This window comes from Micropterus dolomieu, unplaced genomic scaffold (assembly GCF_021292245.1).
Source record: "Micropterus dolomieu isolate WLL.071019.BEF.003 ecotype Adirondacks unplaced genomic scaffold, ASM2129224v1 scaffold_22, whole genome shotgun sequence".
Taxonomy (NCBI): domain Eukaryota; kingdom Metazoa; phylum Chordata; class Actinopteri; order Centrarchiformes; family Centrarchidae; genus Micropterus; species Micropterus dolomieu.
This window is the reverse complement of record NW_025744027.1, coordinates 1235-15376: the sequence shown is the minus strand read 5'-3', so window position 1 is coordinate 15376 and position 14142 is coordinate 1235. Positions and strand designations below refer to the sequence as shown.

The following is a 14142-nucleotide window of genomic DNA, read 5'->3' as shown; positions in this document are numbered from 1 at the left end:
GTGTGAGCATGAGTGTAGGTAGAAATTGGGCCACCTGTCTGGATGCACTGTGAGGCTGTGAGAGGTGGCGGGGTGCGTACCTGTCCCCAGACAGGTAGGGGGCGCTGTAGGGCCGAAGCCCAGACAGCAGCGTGTGGTAGGAGTTGTGGAGAACCTTCTTGGTGTTACGCTGTCGCTGGAGGTGACTGAACAGTAGCGTCAGTTCTCTGACACGCCACGTGCACAAATAAACAAACAAAAAAAATAGAAAATGAAAAATGATCAAAAAAATAACAAAATATGAACAACTGACAAAAAGGCCAAACTTATGGTCCAAATACTCAAAAGAAGAGGGATTCTTGAGAGAAACGACATGTGAGCATTTTAATTTAAGATATTGCAAAATGAAAGTTTTGGCTTGATGACATTTCTATTTGTGTTTCTCATGCTCCCCTCCTTTTAAGCAAATACAAATTAGTCAAATTAATACGTAAATGCAAAGTATAAGAAACCACTGCGTAGGACAAAATAGAATAGTGGTGGCAGAAGCATTTGAAAAGGTTGGGCCCAAATTTAATTTAAATTATTCATTTTAAAATGAGAGTAAGCACCATTCCTTTTTGCTTAAACCACCACAGACCTTAACTGAAAAGGGTTCTTGATGGACAAAAAGTAGCATTTGTGATACAGTATGTGCTGTGTTCTCGCATGATAATACAAATGTATGGGCAGGGACTACACAAATATAAAACTAAACACTGTACACAACTCACTATTTTGTGACACAACTCTCAAATCTCTGTCTGCATTTCTTACAAACAAATGACCAAAGACAACCACAGATTTCTGATAGCTGAATCTACGTAGCCTGATGGGAGTTCCTACCTGAATGAAGGCAACATGCTGTCATAGAAGTACCATGTAGCTGTTAGATAGGAGTGCTTAGCATCTGTAGAGTAGAGACGCCACGCAGCCTAAAGAAAGACACAAATGCACAACACTGAAACACAAAGTGAGAGTTAACCTGACTCTGCACTTGAATGTGAATGTATTAAACAGCCTAAACGCCTTTCACTGTGGCCATTACCTGTATCAGGTTGGCAGCAGGCATCCTCCTCTTCTCAAAGTGCTTCTGCCGGTGCTGCTCCTGAACCTTCAAAGCAAAGCCCGAGCCCAGAATTCCCTGAGGGTCAGAGGTCAAATCAAAGTCAGGAGTGCAACTAACAGCGGGAGAGAAGACCCACTAAATTTAGTTAGTGCTCGCAAATTCAAAAATAGGCACTGGGTGTACTACGTGTAGCCTATGTATATATGTATATACATAACTGTGTATATTGTTTGATTTTACTTAATTTATGTTATATGTTACCATATTCTAATATACTTTTAATTATCTGTTACATTCTCTCTGTATAGCTTGAAGTGACTACAAACTGTCTTTTCGTTATACAACCTTATTTTTCTTTATACAACGTTATTTCAAGGCTTTGTTACCTTAAAATATATAAATATATAGATGTGAATATATATGAGACTTACAGCAGGCAGGGCAAAGAAGGAGACTCCCAGAAGAGCGAAGCCGGCAGCTAGGAGCCGTCCCTGCCAGGTGCGAGGGGTCTTATCACCATAGCCAATAGTGGTTAGAGTTATCTGAGGGGGTGAAAAAGTATAGATGATCTCATACACACAACATAATAACAAAATGTAAACTGCAATGGGCTGACACACTGCACTGAGACACAAGACCTGCTTTCTCTTAGGAGTGTTTACTTTAAAAGTTAGGGGCTCCAACAGGTTTAGTGAATGGTATTAAAAAAATATTACATTAGTTATCAGAAGGAGATCACATAGAATATCATAAATGTGTGTGATTTGGTTAAAGAGAGTTCAGAGGTACAGTAGTCTGGGGGGATTTTGCTTGTTTTCATGTATTTAGTGTAGTCTGAAGTCTGAAAACAGCTTTATTAGGCTATTTTGGCTCAATTGTGTCTATGGGATCAAATTACATATCACGATCCCATAGGCATCCAGGAAATGAGCAAAACTAAGCAAGTAAAGGGGGGTTGAGGGAACAAACTTTGTCTGAGTGGAGGCCAACATTGTCAGACTTTGAAATCTGTTCCATATCTAAAAACCTAGAACACCAGTTAAAGTTATTCACAGAACATACACTACTCCCTAGAAAATATTTTGTAAGAAACTACAACTGATTTACACCTGTCATTTGTGTCATATTAATTCTATAGGAATCTTTGTTAACTTGAGTGTCCACATGTCATCAATCTTTTTAAAATTGTGTTACTTTAAATAAGCATTAGCTGATCTCGTTAAAAAAATTCTTTACTCCTACTCCTTGACCTGTCACTCCTTCATGATTCTCATATCAATCTGAAGTTTAAGCAATTTATGGATTTGCTGCTGCTCAGAAAACAATCTTTGGGCGTTCCCTGGTTTCTTAAAATCCTAGGTTACTGCTGATATCTATGTGTAATTACTTTGGTATATATTATTCTGCTGAATATATATGTTTGTAGTAAATCTGGAAAGCTTGACAACAAGAACTGAACAACACTCTACTGTTGACACATGGCAATCCCCCTGAACGGACATCATAAACCTTATATCTCAAAACTGAAAAACAAACACTTTCCCAAAGGTCTTTTGCCTATTATGCACCTCTTTATGTTTGCATTGCCCATTACCCTCTTGTTTTATATCTCTCTCTTTGTTAATGAGAATATTTTGATGACAAAGTAAAATATTATTTCTTCAGCCACAGTGATCCTGTGTGCCTGTGTGAATTGTGTAGTACTCACAGTCCCCCACCAGAGGGAGTCTGCATAGGTGTTGAAGTCTGAGTTGATGTCTTTCTCTGCCAGGTAGACCAGGAAAGAGGCAAAGATAAGGACCAGGAAACCTATGTACCAGGCTGTGATCAACTCCTGAGAGAGAAACAGGAGAGGATGTATCAATCACACCTGTCAGCAGCAGCAGCAACAGCATCTTCTCCATCATAGTCCCTGCTGTCATTACCATTTCACTTTCATCATTATTCCCATCATTATCACATTTGGCTTTAACTTTGACTTGGCTGCACGGTTCTGTTTAGAAAGCTGATGCATCAGTTAATCATCATCATCACTGTGTTCTGCAGATAACCGGTGGGTGTCAGGTGTTTAGGTCAGCACAAACTAATTGCCAAAAATGAGCAGCTCGAGGGGAGTTTGGTGTTTTTAGGGTAGTGAATGTGATCAAGTAACAACTGGTCATCAGAAGACTCACCACATATGCCTCAACACTGACAGTTTTTAAGTTATTTATCTGACTAGTAACCATCACGACCATCATCACCAGCCTTTTAATAGTTGTTTCCTAACTCAACCTCTATCCTGCTCATTTAATAATCCGTATATGGCTACCATGCATTAGTATCCTTTTAATTTCCAATGTCTGCACAACTAACCGATGTCTATGAATTATTCTTAAATATAAAGCTGAGCATGTGTAAAAAGAGGACTATATTTAGCATTCCCACCTTGCTGTGAGCGTAAACCACTGAGCCCAATAGTTTCCAGGTGCCTCCCCTTCGGTCCATACGAACCATACGCAAGATCTGCAGGAAACGCATGCTGCGCAGTGCTGACGTGGCAAAGATGTTGCCCTGCGTCCCTGCTGCTATCACTGCCAATGATGCCACAAATACTATGAAGTCTATGGTGAAGACGTCCACAGAGAAAAAACACAGAGAAAAGAGGTGAAGACAAGTCTGTATGAGGTTATAAGATTTAACAAATTTTCACACGTAGGACTTTGACGTAGGCCTTTGACGTAGGACTTTGACGTAGGACTTTGACTCGGGTTGGTGTCCTCTTCACACACACATACAAACCTATGACACAGAAGGGCTTCCTGGCAAATCTCAGCCGTCCCTGCCATCCACGGTATCTGCAGCAACAGCCAGCCGCCCAGATCCTGATGAAGTACTCCAACCCAAACACCACAATCATGACAAACTCCTACAAACCACACACAAGTAAAGGTCAGTGACATGCAGTAGTCAAGCTCAGTGTTTCACAGATTACCCAAACAAATGTATTCCCCACCAATAACCTTTTATGTATTTATTTTTTTATGATTTCAAAGTTCAGTGTCCTTCAGTTATGTGTGACATTCTGTCATCTCATAGTTTTTGCATAAAATTATGCATGTCAAAAGTGTCCCCTTAACAAAACATCCAAGGTATTCATTTTATTTCATGCAACATACTGGTGTTTATGGATCTTAAGCTATTTAGACATATGTCATAAAAGTTAAAAAGCACATGTGTGGTGAACATCTAAGTCTGGAAGTGAATTTTCCACCCTTTACAATAACACATGAACACACCCCCCTACACTGCGGACAACTACTCATTATTTCTAAATCTGTGTGAAACACTGATAACTGATGCATATTCTTCACACGATGCTCTGTCCTCTATCTATTAAACCTTTGTTATAACATAATATTTGGTGAACAGGCTGGTAAAATAAAGGCTGAAATGTTACAAAGCAAGAATTTTAAGTTCAACACTTAATTGATTAACTTTATATTTTATGAAAGATGAAATGAAAGGATTATAAAAGTTCTAGCATTAACAGTCATAGCCTATTAACATGCCACTTTGTCAGTCTTCCCTCTATCTCTTTGTCTTTCTTGCTTTCAGGTTTTTACTGAATGGGCAGTTTAAGATGCACTGAACCAATCTATCATTAGAGCCAATGTTCGTGTAAGTAAAGTCCACTAATGGGTAATTGCCTGCTAATGGCCGGGTGATGGATCAAAAGAGAGAAGAGCGAGAATGTGAAAGTCAAGAGTCTGACCATTAAATAACACGTAAAGATAAGCAAGGTGGGAAGAGAGACGGGATGGACAGAGGACAAGTCAGGTTCAGAAGGAGAAAGCAAGTGTCCATTACCTATCACTAAAGCAGCCGACAAGAGGCAAAGGGAGATTATGGGATAGCTATTAGGATTAGTGGATCATGTCTGTGATTTCCTGCACAGTCAACAACACCTGAATCCTCCCAGCTGCTTACATGGCTGTCTGTGCACAACGTACGCAAACACGTACGGATACACTGCAGTAAGTGAGATGCTGTATGTAAAAGGACAGCGTATAAAAGTGGATGGAAGCTGAAGTAGTCATAGTCACAGTAGTCTGCCTTTTTATATACAGTCTATGGTGTGTGCTTGTGTGTGTGTGTGTGTGTGTGTGTGTGTGTGTGTGTGTGTGTGTGTGTGTGTGTGTGTGCAACAGCAAAGGAGCGAGAGAGAAGGGGACCTACCAGGATGAAAAGACCTTGGTTGGCAAACTTTTGGTGGTCTGGGATGGTGGAGAACACAGACAACACCAAGCAGCTCAACACCAGCAGAAAACTGAAACACCAATCACACACAGGTCAGTAGACACATTTGAAAACAAACATCAGAAATAAGAAAACTCTTTGGGTTTTATTAATCCCTTCAGAGAAAAAACAAATGGACTAAATAAAACTCATTAAAAATGCTTTGTTCACTCTCTGAGTGATTAACCAAGAGAGAAAAACAAAATTGCAAATAAGCAGGAAAAGATTTGTTGATCCATAACATAATAGGAACATAGCATGCCAAGCCATGTATGATCAGTGGCACAAGAATCAGAACAATGTCACCAAGTTTAGTTGTTTTATGTTATTGAATATAAAGTAATAAATATACAGTAGGTATTCAATTCAACACAGTGAATCTGAACATTTACTGTATATGGTTTCATGTAAACTACATTTGAGTGCTGTTAAACTTAAACTCAAATAATCTCATTCCAGCATAAATAAACTGACTGGATGATAGACACTCTATGTGCTGAAGTAATTTATTGTACTGTAAAATGACTGGTATTATAGCACTTCTTTCAAAGGAAGACTGGAACCCTGCAGCTCTGCTGGCACAGAAAATTACTGTCCCACAGATGTAATGGCCACTTCAGTTAGAGAAGTACTTCAGAATAAAGCACAACATAAATTATGGTGAATGGTATCTTGTGTTCGAGGTGCTCTCACGTTAATATAAACACTTTGTCTCTTCCACGGCACTGGAGAAGTGAGTCTCCACTAGACGATCTCCATCATTAACTCGGGTTCAAGATGAGACAGAGACGAGCAAATCATTTTTTCCTTCTGCTGAGGATCGCACTGTCTAACACCTCTTTAACTAACCAAAACTATTATCACATACATTTCTCGTTCATAGTGCAATTCTCAAAGTCAGCTATTATATTCATGAAGAAAAATGAAAGATGTGGGAGTTCCCTCATGATTAAAACTTAGGAGCCAATAACAAACTACCTCTCAAAGTATTCCTTCCTGTTCAAAAATGTCCTTCACTAGGATGATGCATTAAGTTCAAAGTAAAAACATTTATGTTTTAAATGGTGTGCTGCTGAAAAGAAATATGTTTGCACTTATGTGGCAACCGCCACACCGTGTCCCACTTAACCAGTGGGAAAATGTATTGTTAGATGTTGTTTCAGAGGAACTGTCGACAGCAAAATTAAAAGGATTAGAGCAAGACCAGACTCCAGATGTGAAATTTAGATACATTTTGGAAATAATGCCCATGTTGTATTGTCCTTATCTGTCAATGATCTGTTATCTTTTATAGTTTTTTCGTGTTTTTTTTGTGGTTGTTATCACGTGTATTTTGTAAGAATCATGTAAGATGACAAGTGGCAGGAGCTTCTGGTAATAAGTTGGAAGTGGGAAGAGGGGTTAATTAACTAAAGATTGCGGAGGGCAGGCTGGAGAATAATGCTGTGGATAATTAGTAAAAATAATATTATTGTAAACATCACAGGTTAGGTTCAGTAACTTTACTTAATCAGTCTCATAATGATTAAGAGATATCTAAAGAGATAATAAAGATTTAAATGTCCGTTTCCTATGGTTAATAATGCTGCAGCTAGCAGATACAGATCTGTATTTCGTATATTTTAACTTACGGTTGTATCTACGGAATTTCTTTTTTGTGACTAAAAAGGACGCACTGTATCCCCAAATGCTCTTATATGAACATGAAAGTGAAAATATACTGTTTTAATAAGTAATATTTATATTAATAAAACGAGCAACTGTTCATGACCTTCACAATCTTGATGACAGAGTAGTACCATAAGTTAAAAGGGTACGCTTTAGTTTAGATTAGTTTCATGATCATCACACTGGCTGACGAAGCAGTCAGAAGCCTAATGGAAAATATACTTTACACTGTAGTGTCGGCTGACCCCAAAATGTTTGCTGGCCTCAAACTCCTCGTATGACACCTTTACTGCAGCTCACTGACAAAAACCAAAGCACCATAACAATATATCTGTGACCTGAGAATTACTGTACGACCGCATGCTAGGTAAAAAAACATAACAGCTGAGAGGGAGACAGAAGTGAGAACACACAACAACACTGCCTGCACTCTGTGCCATGTGAATAGCAAACAGCAAGGCAGGATTAGCCAGGTGGCAGCTGCTGGTCCAGCTGGTCTTGATGTCAGCACCCAAAGTTAGAGAACACTTGTTGGACACACTGAACCAATTCTCATGGTCTCACACAATGGTGCCCTTTCTCTTCAATTAGTAATGCGATCAACAAGTCTCTCAACGAGCACTCACATTAAAAAGCTGCTTTAAAAATTGGGTGCAAGTCAAACAACAAAAGTTGCAAAGTAAAAAACAAATATTGGACAGCATATTATAAATATGTTCTCAATTATTGATTCCACAGACAAATTTATGAAGGAATACATCTAAAAGGAACATAAAAAAAAAAAGAAGAAGAGAAACTTGCAACCCACAGATAATATAAAACATTCATCAGCCATTTATCAGAAGAGGAAACCATAAGAGGGACCCATTTCCTCTCAGACTAAAACTTTCGCCTTACATCAGATCAGGCAACAGGAAGAGATGTCGTAGATTTTGTCCTGCACCCTCCTGGCTGACTGATTTGTTTGAAAGAACCAACACATTTCCAGGGACGACTGTTAGCTTTACATGTTGTAGAGCAGTGATTCACAACCGGTGTGTCCCACTTTATTTACAGTAGCTCGGCAGTATCAAGTGATAAGACAATGTAGTGCCAAATCCAAATCTGAAGGTCTTCTCTTGGTCACAGTATTTATTTTTTTTACTGGCCCTATGGAGTCCACCATGTATCCCATATAAGACTATTCTTTACTGACCCAAATATGTGAAACCATGCTATTGTATGTTGAACTCTAATGCTTACCTAAGTCACGTTGTAATAAAAAGTTCACATGAAATACCATCTAAAGAAGTGCCAGTCTGTCACTCTCTTCAGAGACAGAGAAAGTGTCTTCTGGCCATGGGCTGCCTAGGATATTACCTTATTGCTGTGGAGAGTCACAGGCTGAGTCTAATGTGACCTGTGTGATACTACCCAGAAAGGTACCACACGGTCGGTCGATAAAATATTGAAATAGCTCAAAGTAATAGATAAAATGTTGAAATAGCTCAAAGTAATAGATAAAATGTTGAAATAGCTAAAAATAACTGATAAATGGCTGAAATACTGACATAACTAAAAGTAATGGAAAAACAGGTGAAATAGTTAGCTTCTGCTATACTTCAAGTGGTACAAGGAATGCAAAGCAAATCCAATTGGCAATTCAATTATGTGTAAACAAATATTATTGTAACAATATCAGCTTTCTATAGTGTTACTTAACGTTCACTTTAAAACCAACTGAAATGAACACATTATAACATGATGGGTGTTGATGAGAGTGTACTTCCATCCAATAGAGATCAGACAAAAAGAATGAGTACCACTCTTGTGGAGGATTATGTAACTTATTAAGACCAGCGGTGATTCATACAGTCAGTCTGAAAAGGCAGAAAAGCAGCTTAAGCTGCATACAAAAACAGTGTTTTGTCATCACATGTGTGAGGAGTCAGTGAATGAGCAACTTCTTCGACTGTTTTTGTTTCGTCTGCCTGCCCAGGCGCAGTTTCCAGATGGTGAGACACTACGAAAGACAAAGTAGATCTTAGACAGCTAGAAAGACACCGGACACCACGAATAAACAGACACCCCCAAATTACTACTGTATATTTCTCAGCCCAGTGATGCATGCACAGAGGAGAGTTTCTGCTTCAGCCTGGCGGAGTTGGCTTGAAAAAACGCACCCAGATGACTCTCTGCAAACAATGCATTTTGGTCATTCATCAACTGTATAATGTGCTGACTAAACTGTCTGTCTTTTTCCCCTCAATTAACACAAAGCACTGTTTGTATTTCCATAAGGAGGAGATAGTTGGGACAGCATCTCAGGTGGTTTCTTTCATTGAGTTGTGCTTTATGACAGGAAACAAGTTACGGCACAGATAGTCTGATCGACAGTTTGGCTTTTACAAAATGCAGACGCCACATTCCCGTAGAAATAAGTTATGAAAGAAACTCTGCATTTACCTAAATATTATTCTATCCCTTATATACAGGAACTCCAAAACACCACAATGAGTTACTGCCAAAACAGCTCACCATATGTTTATGCAGCCAGTGTGCGTAATCACAATCTACAATCCTGCTGGGTGTCGTGTAACAAACCCCGCAAACCTCATCGCATTCAGACCACAAGCCACAGGTAGACCTCCAATCACAGCATCTGCCAAACTCACATATGGATGCAAAATACCACTTAAACCGTCTACGATGAAGTCCTCCAAACAAGTAAATTTCAGTGTCCTGTGTTGTGTCCTGTGGCTTTACAGATGGCAACGTCAGACTATTGGTCGTTCTACCACTTTGGTCCAGACTGAAATATATCAACTACTGAATGGATAGCCATGACATTGTGTACCGACATTCGCGGTCCCCGGAGGGTGAAACCTTCTGACTTTGGTGACCATATGACTTTCCTTTAGTGCCACATGAGGTTTGAGTGAAAGGTTTCAACAGCTATTCAGTATATTGCTCCACACGTTCATGTCTCCATCAGGATGAATTATAATAACTTCACCTGACTTTATTTGACCCACCATCAGGTCAAAATATTTTTTTGTCCAATTCTTTGGTTTATGACCAAAAAATGACAGCCGAAGGGAGGTCTATGGCACAGAGGGATAAGCTAAATCAGGGTTATTTCATAGGATTCGTTGACAGTAAGACATATATAGAATATCACCAGAGAATGGAAATCCACAAATGTTGTCCTCTTTGATCACCTCATCTTTAATAGTGTTTAGCTACAGTTCCACAGACTGGATGGAGTTATGGGACCTGGGAACGCCCGCCAAGACGACGCCAATGACGCCCAATGAATAAATTAAAAAATAAAAATACAATAAACAAACACATTAATAAATTTATACATAAAAAATGAAACAGATGATGAGACAGTTAGGCCACGCGTGATGCATGTTGAGAGGGAGTCACATTTCTGCTGAGGGCACACTTTCATCCACCCCAGTACCACCTTCCCTCCCTCCTTTCACCAAATCAGCAGGGATTCTCTGGGGGACATCGGGAAAAAGAATCTGCTCAGCCCTGAGTGCCTCAACAAAATATCTTCATATTGAAAGATTTCAATATAGACATCTGGAAAGGATGTAGATAGGAGAGAAAGTAAATACCATAATAAACATTGCTCTCATGGCCAAGACAATAAAATAAATAATTAAATATCTGTTTAGAGGTAAAGATCACGATGTCTCCACTCTGAATACTTGAACACAGTATAGTGTCTCCTCCACTACAACTAGCCTGGACATGTGACCCAACTCAAGGAGGTGAAGGGAGCATAAGGCGAAGTGAAAGCTGGACTCATTACACGCATTATAAATGGTTATGTTAATGTATAGAGGCGCCACATGTCACGCAGCGAATCAAAAAGGCCGCCATAATGTAATGAATACAATTATTTATGAAAGTCAGCCACTCAGGAGGTTTACTGCATTAGTAATTGCTTCAGAACTTTTAGAAAGAATAATGCATGCTCTGCTATAAACACAGAATATCTGACTTTTCTCCAAAAGCCAGCCAAGTGTAATTTGTCTCATGGCCACTGTGGATGATCAAGAGAAATGCAAGCATAGGGAGACAAAGAAATAAAGAAAGAAAGAAAGAAAGAGTCTACATAACTCCTTGCATGTTCATCTATAAGATTGTCATTCATTCACATCCCAGGTACAGTATCTTCCCTCTGAAACTCTAACCGATCACTGTTACACACCGTAAGCCTCTGTATGTATAAAGTGCATACAATTTGGCTCACGGCCTGTAAAGCTCCAGAGGGCTACTGGGCTGCTGGTGGGGCAGACAACTAATAAATGTACAGCCTACATGGCAAGCAGATTGCTTTTAATGGAAGCTTTTACTGCTGCTTTCCTGTAAACATGCACAAGTGAAGAAGGCAGATCTCACATTACTTTGACCGGACTGTGAAAGTATTTAAAAGATAAATAGGTATCACCAGTGCTAACATATATGACTTTGTGTGTTGCTGTATTACACTGTGTGTGTGTGTGTGTGTGTGTGTGTGTGTGTGTGTGTGTGTGTGTGTATGAGGGTAGCACTCTCTGCTCCAAGCCAGTTGGCATGTCTGAACTGTGGAAGAATGCTCTTTTGATTCAATCAACACTGGATGATAAAGCAGCTATCAGTTACACACAACAGAGGAGGCGGAGGGAGAGGAGAGGGCGATGAAGAAGACTGAGAGGGTGCAGAGAAACAGATGAAACTGAGGTAGAAAGACTTGAAGACAGATGGTATACGATTTAGAGAGAAAGGAAGAGGGACCTGGAACAATGCTGTGAAAAGATTAAAAAAGAGAAATGGGAGTGGTTGGGAAAGAGCAGGTGAGAGATGAAGTTGCATGTAACGTGAAAGTGGGTCCTGGAGTCATGTCACTATGTCACCATGTCACACCTGTACCTGTACATGTATGTATAGGTGCACGTGTATGTGTGGCGCCAGTCCTGATCGATGAGTCTCTGACAGCAGCTTTCAGGAACTGACCTGTGCACACGCAGCAGGTGCACAAACACGTCGCAAACAAAAACAGAACACGCACACAGTCCAATTACTGAACACACACTTGCTGTGACACCTTCCTCAAGGACACACACAGGTAAACATATAGACCGGCTTAAACAAACATACCAAAAAAAGCTTGATTAAAACATGGGATTTATTTACATTCAAGGCTGACAGACATGTACATGAACCTATGTCAAATGTCACCTTGGATATGTAGCACTTTACTGTGTTTGCAAAAGTGCTACTCATACACACACCTCTAAGCGCTCCCTACACAGTGCTAACAGGAGCTAAGCGCTAACAAACAAGAAAGAGAGGAACTATTGAGCCCTCTCCGGAAAAGGGGTAAAGGGAGGAAAGAGGCGAGTTAGCGGAGAGTGAGACGGAGGAGTGAGAGTGTTGTGAGCAGGGAAAGAGAAGGGAGGGAGAGGAGAAAGGTGGAAACAGTAGAAAGATATTAATAGCATTTCTCTCCTTAAATAGCGACTGCAGGCAAAATGTGTGTAGGTAGGCTGCAGAGCACAGCGTAGCACAACTCAGAACAGGCCAGTCTCTGGTCCTGTTAGGTATCCCCTCCTCCTCCTCCTCCTTCTTCTTCTGGGACAGCAACTTTTAAAGTCAGGAAGAAAAAAACAACCCACAAACAAATAAGAGATGAAAAGTGCTTTTTCACGAGAAAATAAGCTGACAGAGCGATTCAGAGGCCCAAGTAATGGCGCATGCCTCAGAAAGAGAGAAAGAGAAGTGAGAGCGGTGGAGAAAAACGGACATGGGAGTGTTGTGTAAAAACGAGAAGATTGTGTTTGTTTTTCCTCTGAATGCCACAACCTTCAGTAATATTATGTGTCTAGATCAATTATTTACATAACAGAGTGAAACAGCGTTGTGTAATGAGTGTTTGTCACACTGCTCACAAAGGCGTAACCTTGGTAGTTTGCATCACATGCGACGCAACCGGACACTTCCGCACAAATAATTTGCTATATTACACACACAGACTCTTCACACGTAAATGTGCCACACACTCTCCATTGCACACACACACACACACACACACACACACTCTCACACACTCACCAAAGAGCCCCCGACTGCCACGCTGTTCCATTGTCTGTCCACAGATGATGCATTTCAAACAGAGTGCCAATTAGACTGATACATTTTCCTTGCTGGAAAATGTCACTCTCAGTCACAGCAGCCATGAAAGTATCTGCCATCAACACACACACACACACACACACACAGAGCCTGCACTTAGCCAATGTTACATCACTTCATAATCAAGTCCTTTGTTCCCTGCCTTGATTCATTGAAACTGTTCCTTTAGTTGCATGAAACTGGTAAACAGGAGGATTCTTCCTTTCGTGTTTGTCCGCTGAGAAGCGTCTCGACCGCTTCTGCCGTCAGGCCCGCCTCCAGGAACTGCGCCCCCTCAGGGGCCAGACCCACAGCTGCCACAGGGCGGGGCGCGGGTGAAAGACCCGGCCTCCCGCCTGGGACAGCAGGTCTCTCCTCAGAGGGACCTGTCAGGGCGGGCCCTCCAAGAGCGATATTATGTCCGAGAACCACACCCGGGCCGCCCAAAACGGGGCTACTAATAGTAGGCTGACACCGTCCTGACGGACCCGCTCCAGAACCTCCACCATCTCTGGAGCTCAGCCACAGTGACCTTTGGGTTCTTCTTTACCTCTCTCACCATGGCTCTTCTCCCCCGATAGCTCAGTTTGGCCGGACTGCCAGCTCTAGGAAGGGTTCTGGTCATCCCAAACGTCTTCCATTTGAGGATTATGGAGGCCACTGTGCTCTTAGGAACCTTAAGTGCAGCAGAAATTTTTTTGTAACCTTGGCCAGATCTGTGCCTTGCCACAATTCTGTCTCTGAGCTCTTCAGGCAGTTCCTTTGACCTCATGATTCTCATTTGCTCTGACATGCACTGTGAGCTGTAAGGTCTTATATAGACAGGTGTGTGGCTTTCCTAATCAAGTCCAATCAGTATAATCAAACACAGCTGGACTCAAATGAAGGTGTAGAACCATCTCAAGGATGATCAGAAGAAATAGACAGCACCTGAGTTAAATATGAGTGTCACGGCAAAG

At 40.8% G+C, this 14142-nt stretch overlaps 1 protein-coding gene across 1 annotated transcript; it reads right to left on the bottom strand.

The window, feature by feature from the left end:
• Nucleotides 1–34: 34 nt before the first annotated feature.
• Nucleotides 35–13551, bottom strand: LOC123967095 (potassium voltage-gated channel subfamily KQT member 4-like; the record flags this gene model as incomplete). Its single annotated transcript, XM_046043121.1, has 9 exons — nt 13124–13551; nt 5306–5396; nt 3869–3995; nt 3515–3690; nt 2796–2921; nt 1519–1629; nt 1067–1162; nt 865–953; nt 35–206 (listed from the first exon to the last, which is right to left on the bottom strand). Coding segments are annotated over exons 1-9 (1128 nt in total), but the record flags the coding sequence as incomplete, so codon positions are not given.
• Nucleotides 13552–14142: the final 591 nt, after the last annotated feature.